General features: G+C 39.3%; 1 protein-coding gene across 1 annotated transcript in view; it reads right to left on the bottom strand.

The window, feature by feature from the left end:
• diaph2 (diaphanous-related formin 2) overlaps window positions 1-15354 on the bottom strand; it is a gene marked incomplete at its 3' end in the record, with an annotated part of 33130 nt that extends 17776 nt beyond the window's left edge. The window contains exons 1-2 of the mRNA XM_071520811.1: window positions 15311-15354; window positions 14331-14695 (exon numbers count right to left, since the gene is read on the bottom strand). Of these exons, the coding sequence (XP_071376912.1) occupies window positions 14331-14414 (84 nt within the window). The remainder of the gene's footprint in view (window positions 1-14330; window positions 14696-15310) is intronic.
• Between the last annotated feature and the right edge of the window lie 227 nt (window positions 15355-15581).

Below are 15581 nucleotides of genomic sequence, written 5' to 3' on the forward strand. Positions count from 1 at the left end.
AACCTCAAAAGTGAGGGGATTAAATTACATGGAGAGGAAGCAAACAACACAGGAGACTGTGGGCTGATACACCAGGTTAAAAAGAAAATTCAGACTACTATTGTTGGCTGATGCACAAAACCCTTAAATTCCATCTGTGATTGCATGTCATCCTGATCTCTTAAATTTACTCTGAATTTATCTGAATACTCATCTTTAATTAAAGTTAGGCTCTTGTCATGGGTTTAGAATAGATGCCCTAAAAAAATCAAAAATTACTGAATTAATTCTAAAACAAAAATTAAGACTTTAAACTCAGGCCTACATGAAGTACATTTTATAATGTTAGAATGCCTCACCTTCAAACAAAACTGGAGACAAATGAGAGCGTAGTTGCATACAATCAGCTCTGCTCAGTACCACCTGCTGCTGATTGCCAAGCAGTGAAGCCGAATAGAAGCACGCCACGCTCTTCTAAATGCCTACTCTAATCTGGGGTTAATTGAGCTGTTAACATGTGTTGCAGTGAAAGAATTTTCTGTCAATATTTCTGCATACTATAATTATTGCTTGAATACATCACTCCGCTCCTCTCTTATAAGCTAAAAGTGCAGTCAGTCATTTCCCTCCTGTCATAAACTGCAGTAATTTTGTTGCAAATCTGCAATGATATTTTGTTGCCTCCATATAGCACCATATCCCCTGCTAGTTATCAATACTGAGACTTGGGTATTATGGCTGGATATAATAGCTTAGCTGTACATAAATAACAAAATATTTATTTAAAACAAACAAGGATAAGTTGGCAAATAGCAGCAAAACTTAAAAACCTCCAATGGACAGGTTTAATATACAAACAACCCCATGATAATTATGACTTAATACTGCTAAATTCAACATGTAGCCTATCAGTATAAATATTCCAATTAAAACCTCAAAGTAATAACAAGATTAAGTGCTTTTATGTCACACCTTCATTACAGTGATCCCATAGCTGCATTAAAATCCGAGTATTGGTGTGAATTTAAACATGCACACCACAGGCTAACATAGAGTTTACATAGAGTTAGACTAAACTCTTATCAGAAGATATCTGATAAGGAATAGGCTATATCAGAAACTTTTTCCACACTGAGGAATAACTAAGCTCCGGCAGTCTCCTAAAAACAGGTCTGCAGCTGGCAGCCCTTTAGGCCAGAAGACTATTTTCCTTTAGTTAGATTATAGGTTGATGTTTGCTCTTTATAGCCACAAACTTCGAAATCATGTAATTTGTCATTCTGTAATCACATAGGATGCACTGCTTTGCTGGTATTATCCTGAATTATTCGGATGATATTTGGTGCTGCCTGATGCCACTCCTCAAAAATTGAATTAGACATAGTCTAAACAAATCAAGTTGTCTGAATTAACCTTGTTACAAACTCTTCACAATGGCTGTCTTTGTAAACTGAGAGAAGTATTACACAAGAGTCTACATAGCTACAAAAGATTCATGAAAGGATTCAACTAACATTTGTCCTTCTTGATGTAATCCATCAGATAAATCCTAATGTTTACACTGTGGGGCTGCCCTTTTCAAGCAGAGAAAAGAAGAGGGTGGCAGAGGCACGGACAAAGACACAGAAAGAGACACAGAGAGAAGAAGAGCAATGAGTGATGGTTGTAAAATACAGTCCGTTCATGGAAATGCACTTGGACAAACACATACAGGCCTCCACTACCCTCTCCTTCTTCAAAACTGGTCTGTGCATAAGGCTACCATCCATGTCTTCTTCTTTCGACCCTTCAGACTTCATTCATGAGCCCCTGCCTCGGCCCTGTATGACCCAATTATACAATGCTGCAGTCAGGCAATGTAATCACTACAGGAAATACTGTACAGTTACTGTACCAACTATTACAAATACTATGCTGATACCAAGCCATCATCACTACTACAAAGATAGAAAAGTCCATGCCTTTTGCTGCATGTCATCCCCTCTCTCTGCCCTGTCTTTCCTGTCTCTCTCTACTGTAACTAAATGAAGCAGAAATGCCAAAAAATAATCTTTAAAAACAAATTTTAAAAAAAGACAGCAAGGCTTCCCCCAGTGTACCTCAGGCCAGGTAGGCTGCTTGGCCTAATGTAGTTTTCCCACCTTTCCTTGGCATTGGAAAATAGAAAGAATCTACGATGAGGAATATGGCTTGGTCTGGCTGACCACTTCAAGGCAAAATGGAGAACCCTAATTATGTAGTCACGTTTCCAGATCCCCTCCCAGATTTTAGCATTGCATAAATTTTGGGCCTGAATCAGGAATATTCACAATACCGCTGGCTGTGCATCAGGCATGCCCTCGTTAGCAGTCGCCACCAAGCCCGACAACTTTTCTGGAGGAGACACTCTGCTGAACTGTAGCAATTTGATCAAACTTCCAAAAGTGAAATGTCCCAACTGACTACAATTCTCCTTCACATTCATTCATCTTATTGCTGCTCACTCGAAAAGAAAAGACTCATCTCTAAGGAGGAATACTGGGTCAGAGAGGAGGGAGACACAGAAACACTGGCACATGGAGGATGTGTGTGTGTGTGTGTGTGTGTGCGCGTGTGCGTGTGCGTGTGCGTGTGTGTGTGTGTGTGTGTGTGTGTGTGTGTTTTCGGGGACAAGGGGAGTAGTCAGCCAAGAAGGTTTCCCAGGGAGTTCCAGCAATTCACAGCCTATTAAATTATGACAAAGCTGAGGTAGGTTCCTAAAACGTGGCCTAATGCCTCGAGTTGTGGCACAATTTGTGTCACTCATTGTAATATCCAATGCTGTGTCGTTGTCCTTATAGATTTCTATTACTCCAACTGTAATTTAACTTGAATATGAACTATTCACTACACTTTTACAGGCTTAAGACCAACAGGCAAACATCCTGCGGCTATATATCCATTCAACAGGCATATAAACAAGCTATACCCTGGAGGAAAATACACATACAGAACATTGTAAACACATTAACACTTTTATCATGTCTGTTATCATGTCTGCATATAAGCCCTCTTACAAATGTGCACAACACCTCCAAAATGAGGAGCAAACAATTACACGCTATTCACTAACTATGTGGAATGAATGGAGACCACACATTGCATGCTGTGCTTATCCATGCATAGGCAATTCTAAACAAATTCGGTTTTGGCAGAAAATGTGATGACTTGTGGTTGAGGTATGCAAAAAGGGGGACCATTCGTCAAGTGTGCCAGAATCACAATGTGCACTTGCCATGATGAGGTGCAATTAACATATCCTTATTTCCAAAAAGGCAGCAGTACAAGATTGGCTGTGGATTCAGCCATGTAGTTGGCATTACAGCAAAAGTGAGCATGCTTCAAAGTGCTATGCTGTTTCCAGTGAAGATGGCCATAAATAGCCTAAACGATTTAATAACAGCCAACTAATGCTGTGAGTTATCTGCACACTAAAAAATTAGAGTATACCAAACAACTTGTTAGGATGGAATATTTTATTGCTATAATTATGTACTTTCGACAATAAAATAACAATTTTGTTGATAGAGCCACGTGTGCTTTGTTTGTACAAAGAGCTCATGGAGAGGGTAATGCATTACCAGGACAAATATTTCTGTAGCCTTTATGTGAATTGTATTTACCTTTCGTGGATTGTTTTTTGCTACTAACAGCCTAATTTGAGATGTGAAATCATAAATATTCAATCTTTTATTCTCAAAATTAAGTGATTCAGAGGGTACAAAATGTCCAGTGCAAAATATGACACAGCAGTCAGAGTTGAATAAAACTGAAATAACAGGCATTATATTATTGATGATTAATGATTATGAATAAAATGGGAATGAAAATTAGCATAATCAATGTCTTTTTTTCCTCTCCCCATTGCAGTCAACTTTGCAGCACCCACTCTTGCAAGGTGAATAGGAAGCACAGTTTGTGTTTGTGTCGCAGTCTGATATGCTATAGTCAGCCTTTGCTTACCCCTGAGCTGCTATGCCAAAGACAGAGTTAGGTATCAAAATTCCAATTTGGAATAGATAAGAAAATTCTGCCATCAGATTCACTAATCAGAATTAGTAGAATTGACAGGGATGCTGCAGGTTCTGATTTTATTTCTGATTTATAGATTTATCTGATTTTATTTATTAGTAGAATCTTTTCTATCATAAAAGGCAATTCATCATCATGTTTCTCATCATCAATCTCCCACTCGGCAACATCATTCCCAAATATGTCATCTCTCTACATCTCTTTCCATTGCTACATAGACAATACCCAGTTACACCTGCCATTAAAACCCATTAATAACCAAAACTGCAGAAACAGCAGAGCTGGATGTCTAAGAACTTTTTACAACTCACTGAAAGCAAATGTGAAGTAGTCTTATTTGACTTCCTAAATACAGAAATCTTATTTTAAAGGATCTTGGCAGTCTATCCTCCAGCACAAAGCCAGTCACCAGAAATATGGACGTGATTTTTGACAGTGACTTGACTATTGAAGAGCAGGTAGAATTTGAGAAAAATATCAAAAATCAAATAATCAAGCTACCATGAACATTCGATCAGGAAGACTTTTCTTACTCTCTCTCTCTAGCTCAAAAGAGAAATTTTCCCATGCTAATCGCCAAAGCCTTTCTGTAAATTCTAGACTCTTCTGTAATTTCAATCATACAATAAACTTGTCATTTATCCTTCACATTAGTCTCTCCTGATTGAAATGTTTATCCTCCACAAATGTAAAGGTCATCCATGCTTTTATCTCATTTTGTTTAGATTACTTTAACTCCTACGCCAGTCAACTTTATTTAGACTTGCTTTTATGTAATGTTGCCAACTTTTTAATATCTGTTGCTCTTATAATTACTCTAATTTAAATGTTATATTTTACATTATGTACTTACTTTTTTTTTAACCATTTTTCTTTTGAATGTGCTTCCCATTTTTATCTCCTCTTTATCTTTATAAATATACTGTATTTCTATTTTTGTTTTTATGGGTTAATGTCAAGGAGTTATAAATTCTATAAACTTTTAGATAAGTGCTGCACAATTCATTATTGTTATTAATATTATTATTATTGTTATGCCACAAATATGTTTAAAGCCTTAGTAAAAATAATTTACAAGGGTTTTTGTAAAGCACACAAAATTACATTATGGAAAATTATACAGAAAAATAGCCTACAGACATATATACTGTACGTACATACATACATACACATATGTTAATAAATGTAATGTGTGTATATACAGTATATGTATATAAAATTATAAAATTATAACTAAAGCCTGTGAGACAGTGTGGCAACTTGACAAAAGACTGTGTGATTTGACATCTAACATACAGTACACTGTGTTCAACTATACTGCAGTCCAAGACTCCAAGTAGCTTGTGATCTAACATTCAAGAGCGTAGTGAGTGAAGTAATGTGTAGATCACATCCAATGCCACTTAATAGTGCGTACACACCCCTATACCTCCCCCTTCAACGGGCACTTCCATGAAACAGAGCACTGTTTGCTTGTGGGAAAAGACTGTGGTGAGGGCTTGCAGAATGAATGACACATTAGCTAGCCCTATCTTCTATAATAATAAAATGGCCCAGCTGTAAAACACTGTGCAGTTATGTAAGACTGTCTACATCTAAACACATCTATCTTCGATGATGAGATTCAGTTAACACAAATGGGAATGAGATTGAGTAAAATCGGGGTTGAGTGATTCTGAATTCTGATATACAACACACAGGGTGATTAGTGTTGTCAGTGTAGAGAGTGCCAAGAGCATACACATGCAGGCGAGCTCACATAGACAGACACACACACACACACACACACACACACACACACACACACACACACACACACACACACACACACACACACACACACACACACCAGAGTGAGAATCTCACCCAAACACAGGCACATCTATCATACACATAAACCATAATAGGACACTTGTCCTCTCTGCTAGCTGGATTAGGGACAATTGGATTTAATCATGAACAAAATGTCATCCTGTTCCCCAGAACAACTAAATTAAGACGAGACTGATGCAGTTAACTCCATTCCTACAATGTTGATTTTGAGACAGGTTTTCACTTGTTTCATTCCAATAAGCTCCAAAAACCACCTCAGAACAAGTGATTCTTTATTTATTTATTTTTTTTAAAGAAAAGAAAAAAGTGTATTGGTTTTCGATGAGAGCTCCAGTGCCTTTAAAAGGGCATGAGTCTGTGGTATGCTTATTATTTCAGGAAAGCACTGGTACTGTTTACATTTTCCTAAAACAGCAACTATTGAAAAGGGGAAGCACACAAAAGCCAGTGGGGCTGTGATTTGAATGGCTCTACACTGGACGTCCTGACCATGTGACCGTTGACTAGCACAGCACTGCCCTCAGGTTATCTTTGTGTCTCCAGAATTTGAAAAGAAATTTCTATTACTGTGCCCTTGGGAGTTGGCTTGATATGTAGCTATTACAAAGGCAATGGTTTGTATGAAAGAATGAAAATGCCAGTGTATATGACATAGAGATCTCCTTGTAGCGTTCAGAAACTCGCAGACTATTATATGGAAAGAGATTAGTAGTAGCCAGCAGAGATTGTATTTGAATTGCAGAAATTGTAATTTTTCATACTTTTTCATACTACTTATTAAATTTAATTTTTAGCTATAATTTCAAATTCAGTTTTCCCCATTTCAAATTCAGTTTTCCTCATTCAGATTCAGCTTCCTGAGAGACACTTCCGGCACAGGGGACTTTTATTCCCTGAATGTTGCTGCCTCCTCCAAAGCAGCAGTGGCTAACACTCTTCACTTTGTCAATCACAAGCCGTGTAACACTGTGCCTTGTTCATCTCCTCAGCCAGTGTCTGAGTCTCATTCTCCCCACTTGGAGTTGCAAATTTTGTCACTTGATAAATCAAGCCATAATTGATGGCTGTCTAAAAAACTAGGTAGTGGCTAGTGGTAATTTATGTGTCTTCTAAAAAATCTGTATCCCTCACTGTAGTGATTAACATACCTCAGTGATATTCTACACTACCAATGCCAAATATGGCCAGCCGGGCTGCAATACATTGCTTTTAAGTAATACCAGCTATCTGCAAGATAGCAAACTGATGTACTGAGCCTTGTATGCAGCCCAGTACTAATAGCTAGAACACAATTTGCAACTGTTTCACCAAATGGTGAGAGTGAGACTTGATCATTGGCTGAGGAGATGAACAAGGCACAGTGCCACATGGCTTGTGGCTGGCTAAATGAAGAGTGTTAGCCCACTGTTGGCAGCCTCGGAGGAGGGGCTGCTTTCCAGTCGACACTCAGGAAATAAAACTTGTGTGTCTCAGGAAACTGAATCTGAATAAAGAAATTTAATTTGAGTTGGGAAAACGAATTTGAAAATAAATTAAATTAAATTGACTAATAATCACATTCTATTTCAAGCCATTGAATTCAATTTGCAATGGTTCCTTACAAATTTTATTTTTGAATTAATTTATTCAACAAATCAAAATTTTCAATGGTTCAACAAATCAAAATTTTCAATGGTTCAATATGAGCATGACAAATTAAAATTTCTGCAATTCAAATACAAATACACCAATCTCTTGAGAAATTGCATCGAAGCCTACTGCATAGTCTCCTCTCTTTTATGATATATTTATTAAACAAATTACTGTATCGTTCTATAATACTGTGGTTCACAGCACTGTCGCATTCTGTCTAATCTGTGTCTATGGTAACACACGTCATGGACTGCAATAATTTCGGGAGAGAGTTGTCAAATAAACAAAAGCAAAATCCAAGCTCTACTTGACACTGATGAAGAGCAAAACAAAGCAGATCATAGATGATGACAATCACCCCTCTAAAGAAGTCTCAGCAAATTCAGCATTCAACAAAACCTGAAGTCAAAGAGGAGAGAAACCCCTTAATCCCAGCCTCCATCAGACTGTGCAGTGGCTCAACCAAAGCATAACACTCGTGCACTTTTTCCTGCATTATGTTATTTTTACGCTTCAGGTTCTTCAGTCAGCCCAGCCTGATTAAAGTACAAATGCATTTTTCACATGTACTTTTTTACATGGAGAGGACTGATTTGAATGCCTCGATGCTTGCGTTATGTTTTTCTTACATCTTATGTCTTGGGCTTTTTAATATGTATGTAAGTGAAGCAGCCAAATTAATATCCCTTTTTCGGGATAATAATGGTCTTCTAATCTAATCTAATCTAATCTATCATGGGCATGAATAGGCCTAGTCTCAGAGGGTGATGTTAGAGCAGTCTGTCGTTTCTTCCACAGTGTGACTAAAGCATTCTTCACCACTTCCTCTCTCCAACTTCCTGAATGCCATGTAACATTCACATGTGGTCTGTTTCCTGCTGTTTCTCACACATCTCGCAAACACCATCTCTGTTATACTCACACTCCACAATAGAGGACTGTGAATAGAAAACAAAAACAAAACAGCACAGGGAAGAAAAATATGGGTATATTTTGGCTGAACTAAAATTCATAAAATTTGAACTAATTCAGAGATTGCCTCTAAAGTGTGCTAAGCTGAGACAAGTTCTAGTAACAGCATGGTAACAGGCTAGCATGACCTAAAATGCTCCCTGAAGCTCATACGTCAAAGCCGCAAACGCTGTCAGAATACTTCCTAATGCCATAGCTTCCATCAGAAGAGGCCATGAGTTATGATTCACAATCAAATACTGTCAAAAGAACTGAGGTTAAGTATACTGTTGCCCAGCTGTTTACACAATCCAGATGCCAGAAATCCCTGCCTCTGTTAGATTACATAGCAGAACATGATATTGTGCTGTGCTGCCAAGTAAATGGGTATTTCACTGTTTACAAACAACAATTACTCTCATTTCCCAATTATACATTTGGGTTATGACCTACTATGTAGCATGTTTGAACCACTTAGCCTAGAGTCCCTATGTCTGGATTATAGCCTAGTTCTTGTGCAGTTATGCTTAGCAACCTATTGACTGCCAAAATATATATCAAAACAGTCTGTCAATAGCTTACAGAATAGCCTGCAGCACATTATGAAATCCCATGAATCTCTGAGGCATAGTACGCCTTTATTCCAATAAGGCATCCCATAGTCTCATAATAAAGATACCATCGCTTAAGCAGGGCTGAACTGTCCATGCATTACTGATGCTTTAATTACTTTAACGACTTACTAAATTACTACTGTGATTATAATCAATAAGACCTGATTTAATTAATAAGGGTTAATTACAAATTACAAACACTGTCAGTATTAAATAAAAGCATGTTTGAGAAGCTGACAAAAATGTTTTGACGTGCCAAAGTTGAAACTATATGAGTAGCCTATTTCTTTCCGTCAATGAGGTTTTCTGCTTAAGTTTCATAAATGTTTTTTTGGGTATTTTCTGTGTTGAGATCAGTGAAAAATCTTTGTTTAATCGTGGATGAAATTGGTTTGTGTACCAAAATTTTTTCTACCAGCCCACTGCAACACAATTTAATAGAGTCAACTAATGATCAGTGGGCTTAAAGAAAATCCACCAAGACAAGTGGAAATGAAGTGAATCCAAGCAACAGCCAGGGCGCCAACACAGCATTAAAAAGACATCAGCAGTCAAATGGAAAACAACACTCACAGTGCTGATTTCACTGACAACACAAAAGCATTAGAGACCCAGCATACACATGCAGATCCAAATCACAAAGGTATTGACCAGCAATTTCACCCATTCATAGTATATGTGTACAATGCTGGTGCAGCTGCTCTGGCTGAATTTGAGTTTAGTGACTCATCTCAGTTTCCTGTCCATGAAGAAAAGTTGTAGCCTATATGCTCTCAGGGGTCCTCTCTTGCTCTCTCTCTCTCTCTCTCTCACTCTCTCACTGTCTCTCTCACTGTCTCTTTTTCTCTCATACACAGCCTATGAATGACCTTTGAGATACTGATCCCCTCTAATCCTTTTGTTGTAGATACTAGAAAGAATTAGCGTACAAGCACAACTTGTAATAGGCAAACAGGAGTCAGTCCCTTGCCTGTCTGATCAGATCAGTGGGTGGTATAAGCTACCAAAACAAGCCACAGAGTGCTCTGGTGAAGATTACTGGTGAAGTATTACTAATTATTTGCACAGAACAGAACATTATTTATTTCAAAATATCAAATTTGAAGATGATTTGTTGAAGGACAATGCCTGCTAAAGCTTCTAATAATACTGAGTACTTAAGCATAAAAACTCTTCCCAAGGAGAATTGAACAACCTTGAGACTTAAGAACTATGAATATAACACTGATCTCTGCTCAGTTATCCACCAATGCTTTTACATCCTTGCCAGTTTTACACTTTGTTATCCAAAGCACAGCAGACCTGTTTCACATTATTATTCCTCACAACATGCATGCCTGTGGGTCTATAGGCTACTAGTGATCAGCAAACCAACACTACTGGTTTAAAGCCTGTACCCATCCTGTGGTAAATTCTGGGTGGAGAGCTGAGGCATGATCTGGACCCACTTCTTAGGAACAATCTCTACATGGTAAACCATTAGTACAAAAAGTAGTGTGTCAACACAAAACATGTTTTTCATTACAGCGTCACAGCAGTAGAATGCATTCTCTAAACCAAGCTGTTCTGTGGAAATGACCTTATATCTTAGTATGCAACTGATATTTTTAAATCATGACTTAAAAATGAAAATGAACAGGTATACAAAGTAAACCAAGTCCACAACACTACTCTTTATAAGACCAATCAAACAAAAGTTCCACATACATAGTGGCACCTCTTGACTGTCGGTTATCTACAGTACATTCAGTTTGTAGGTTTACCATTAGCTAGTAGCTCAGTGACATTGACACTGTATGTAATGCATAATAATATAGTTATCTTTATGTCATCACGCTGCTCTGACAGAGGTCATGTTTTACTCTTGTACGCAGAAGGGGAGTATCTCTCCCTCTCTGTCAAACCAGCTCCCCTGAATTCCTTTACAAAGACCTCATTCCATCTGCTCATGTCATTGGATGTCATGCTTTGACAACGTCAGGCAAGGACATTGTAACAAAGAAGCTCCATAGCAGCAAGCTACAGAGAAGTTTTGAATGTTCTCTAAACTCCCTGAACACTGAGGTGTTATTCTAATGTCCTTGGCTGTGTTGTGTATCCACATCCTGGGCCCAAAGCCCAAATGGTGCTGCTGTGATGTAATCCTACCCAGTGACTTGTTAAACAAACATACAGCTTTCAAGGTTTCTCCTCCAAAGTCTGGTTGACTTCTCCTAGACCAAACTGTGCCCATGCCAGGCACTTAACTGGTTATTATCAATGTTATGAGCATTGTGTGGCTTGTTAGTGTGTAATGGCAGTGACTATCTCTACTTTAATCCTGCTCAAGATAGACTTAACCCCATCCTTGAATCTGGACCGCATCCACACAAATTACATTGCATGTCAGGAATGAGATCCTATAGGCCCATATATGGAGAAATGGGGAACAGGAAAGTAAATCTTCAGAAGTCTGACTGCCAGAGAGCAGCAATTTTCAGAAGTTGACAGATGATGACATAACGACCTGATAAACCAAATATGAATTGCATTTTTACCTCCTTCTGCATTTTTAAGCAGAATGAGAATTGTAGTTCACTGATTAAACATACACATTCTTTCACTACATTTCCACATGTTTACAAGTCTGCAAACAAACCTGGAGCTACAGTATATATCAGGGCAGCTAAAAAGGAGGGAAAAACAGAAGAGGACAGATCATGGCTCCACCCAGGGATGAATGATGACTTCCTCCCTCACACTCTGAGCTGTCTTGAGATTTTTGCAAGAACCACAGCACAGGCTTCCTTTGCCTCTGTCTGTGTTATGCTCTGCTTCGGAGGATTGAGCAACAGGGAATGCGCCTGGCCCTGAAACCTCTTAAAGGAGCGCAAGGCAGTGAGCTCAGAGAGAGAAATGGTCTGGAAGAGTGTGTGGATGACACATGCACTCAGCTAGTCCGTAGTGAGCAGAGTCTTGGGGTGTGTCTAAAGTTGAAGGGGGGACGGGATATTCAGGAGTTACAGGGTGTTGTTAGCGTTTCTAAAGATGAAAACCATAGACAATACCCTTTGGTAGCTCTAGGGGTGCAGGTCCTTCTATATCATTTTAGTCCACACTGGGGTTTTCAGTCTGGCAGTTATTATGGTCACACTTTCCCCTACCTTAACTTTGCTGGAACGCATACCAGTGATTACAAGTTTGAGCCTCAGGCCTTCAGTGTTGTACTCTCTGCCTCCCCCTCCCCTGAGTGTGACAGAGGCACAGAGCTGGAGGAATACTTGGTTTGTTTTGTTGATACTGCTCCTCTTGGTCAGTCCCAGTGCTCAAAGCTCATTGTATACCTCCACCAAGTCTTTGCCTGAGGCAAGGTTTGCATTTGAAAATCCCATTGGAGCCTGACAGACTACAGTACAAGTTCTCCCGGCAGTCCTGGCTCCAAAGCCCCACCCTTCACAGGACATTGTTGAGCAACTGTCTCTCTCAGCTGTACCGCTCAAATTAAGCCAATTTGCCCATATCACCATCCTGCTGCTTAATGTGACCTCAGCAGTGATACTGTTGTCCTTCTCATGCCTCAGCTTTAAGGGAACTTTATACAAGAGCAACATGAATTCAGTTCATTCATTTTCTACGAACATAGAAACATCAGCTGACATTAAATAGTGGCTTTCTCATTTCCTTGTTTGGCTGCCTGCAGCTAAACTTTTGGCCATTTCCGCCGATCAGCAGCCAATCACGCCTCAGTGATCGGCACAACATATAGCAGCGCTACTACGTGATTGGCTGTTGATAGCCAAAAGTTCAGCAGCAGCCAAGTTTTCCACGCAGACAAACGTGGAAAAGCAGCAACCATGATCAACATCAGCCAAAGTTTCTCTCTGGTCACAGAAAATTAACAGACTTCCTGCCTCTGGTCTCTCCAGCTGCTGACAGTGTGTACGCAGTTACATGCACTTCAAACACTCAGTAGTATAGCTTGGATTTACAGTTAGTTTCCACCCAGGAGAGTGAATAAAGGGACCACAGCTACAGTTTATAAGGCATTTGAAATTTTTACATTTAGGTAGCCTACACTTGGTGGTAATGCAAACTTTTTACACAATCACTGCAAAGTTTAAAGTTTACGCAAATTAATTACAGAGTTGTCTGAGTGGTTAGTTAATCAGAAGTGATGATTCAGATGTCATACGGAAGCCCCCACCACCCGCCACAACCCAGACCTTATGATCTCATTTCCAGGCAATGGAGAGCATGCAGTAATCGCTCACTGACATCTGAGCTCCCAGGCTGCAAAGTCAGGGTTGCCCACTTTCTAAACAACCAACAACAACAGCTCCTCACACTACTACACAGTAATTAACTATTCCACCCGGCCAGGCCAATAGAGAGGCTTTGCGTGCATGAATGTTGATGTAGTTTTAAGTGTAGTTTTAAGTTATCAGTTGTTATCTAGTAGGCACTGTCCTCCAGTGACTGCCATTTTATTGTGCTGATAATGCTGTTCATGTTGACTATGGACAGGTCATATCAATCGCACACACACACAACGCTTAAAACCACCACAAACCACCACAAACTACATGGATATAACTCTAAGCAATGGGTCAGCAAGTAAACTGAACTTTACCCTTATCTATCTATTCACAAAATACTTTGAAGCCAAACTGTCACAACAAGAATGCTCCTCAAAAAACTTTCAGACTATGCAGCATTGATTGGTGTAATCAGGTTTGCATGATGCGTTGAGTGCTTTGAAAAGTAAAGCACTGAATGAAACACTAGCTCTCTTTCCTGAGTGTAACTGCTATTAGGCTAGTTGTTCTGTGTTGGGCTACATTAAATAGTAATAGGAGTCCCATCTGGGGCTTTCAAGACATCAATAGCTATTTGAGGCTCCTCTTGCTCTACACAGGGACGCACTGTATGACAACATGTGATGTTTTCAGATGCCTGGGGATTTACGAGTTAAGTCTGATTCTGCTTGGCTTGGCTTGAGTTGACTTCATCAACAGGATTTATTGTAACATTGACCAGTGACTAATAACTGTAAAACAGTGAGTGGGGCCTAGTTTTAAACTTTGCACTTCAGCCAAGTAATAAAACTAACTTGCATACGGTATACCAGTGAGAAACTTGTGGAGAGCAGTGCAGCGCTCTCAAAGTTGCTGCTACAACTACTACTGTGGATCGTGACATTTAACCCTTGCATGTCTATAAGATTACAGGACGTGGCAGTTGAGTGCACATTACCTTCATTTAACAGTAAAATGAACAAGGCGGAATACCTACCAGCTTTTTGTTTTTACCCTCATCCTCGTTAGACTTCTTTTTAGAGGGTTTATTCGGGTCCTCTCCGCCGCTTGCTTGATCCATTTTTGATTTAGTTCCCTTTAAAGACTTTCGATGACCTCCTCAAAAGTTAACTCCACGCTTGTAGCAACACTTGGAAAAACAAACAACCCAGGTTAGGTCTTCTCAAAAGCCATTCCGTTAAAAGGTAAATAATACTTTCAAGTTGGCTGCTCCAAGTAATTCCTCAGTAGTATCCAGTTGTCGAGGAGGCTACTTGACCAAGAGGTGTGGTAGGGTCCTGTATCCGTCCTGATGTCTCTTCAGTTCAGGAGCAAAACACTTCACACCGCGGAAAAAGCTTTCTGAAACGAGCAGAATATGATGTAAACAACAATATCACAACGTCTTGTGCATTAAGTTTAAACAAATGTTTGCCTTAACACGTGTTTCCCTGAATACCCTTGTTATTATGCAGACACATTCAATGCAGACATCACGTGGCAAACAATAAAACACATAAATTGCAGGCATTAAACACAAAAGATAGAGATATAGACTAACTACTCACTTCCTATGGGCCTAACTGTAATATTTGGAACAGACTAACGTTAAACTGTTTCAAAAAGCAAACTTGTACAACGTAGCAATAATCTTGTTGTAACCGACAAAATGATGCAGGGGAACCAAAGATAGTCTGACAGTTTTAAACGTGCATTGACATGGCCATAATTTACCAAAAATTACAGTCATGAAGCTGAATTGATATAAACAATTGTGTTATAGTAGAAAAATCACCGTTGTTCTCTCTGCTTGGGCTACTTTGCAAATACTGTTCACTTGCCCAGGCTAGCATAAAAACACGACAGTTACCTCGCTAATGTTGTTTATTTTAGCAGACACAATGATACGTAACCACATACAATAATACGCTATTAAATGCAATATAACAAATAAATAACATGTCAAAGAAAACTCACAAAATCCCATCCAGAGCTTACTATCGCAACCAAACCTGAATGCCAGGCCCACAGTAGGTCCGCCCGCCACAGATTCCGATTGGTATGTGATGTACGTCAGCAGCAGGGATTCCATCAGCGATTGGTCAGATTACCTGTCAGTCAGGAGGTCGGTTTGGCGTCGAAGAGGAGGGGACTGTTGTGACGGCGAGGTCAGACTGATTTCACAGCAACTGGATAGGATTCAGTCAGTTGTAAGAATAGACGGTTGAAATGATATGAAAGGCAGCCA

This window comes from Centroberyx affinis, unplaced genomic scaffold (genome assembly GCF_046629955.1).
Source record: "Centroberyx affinis isolate AG114_WGS23_722 - 3 ecotype Tasmania unplaced genomic scaffold, CSIRO-AGI_Caff_v1 ptg000827l_1, whole genome shotgun sequence".
Lineage (NCBI taxonomy): Eukaryota > Metazoa > Chordata > Actinopteri > Beryciformes > Berycidae > Centroberyx > Centroberyx affinis.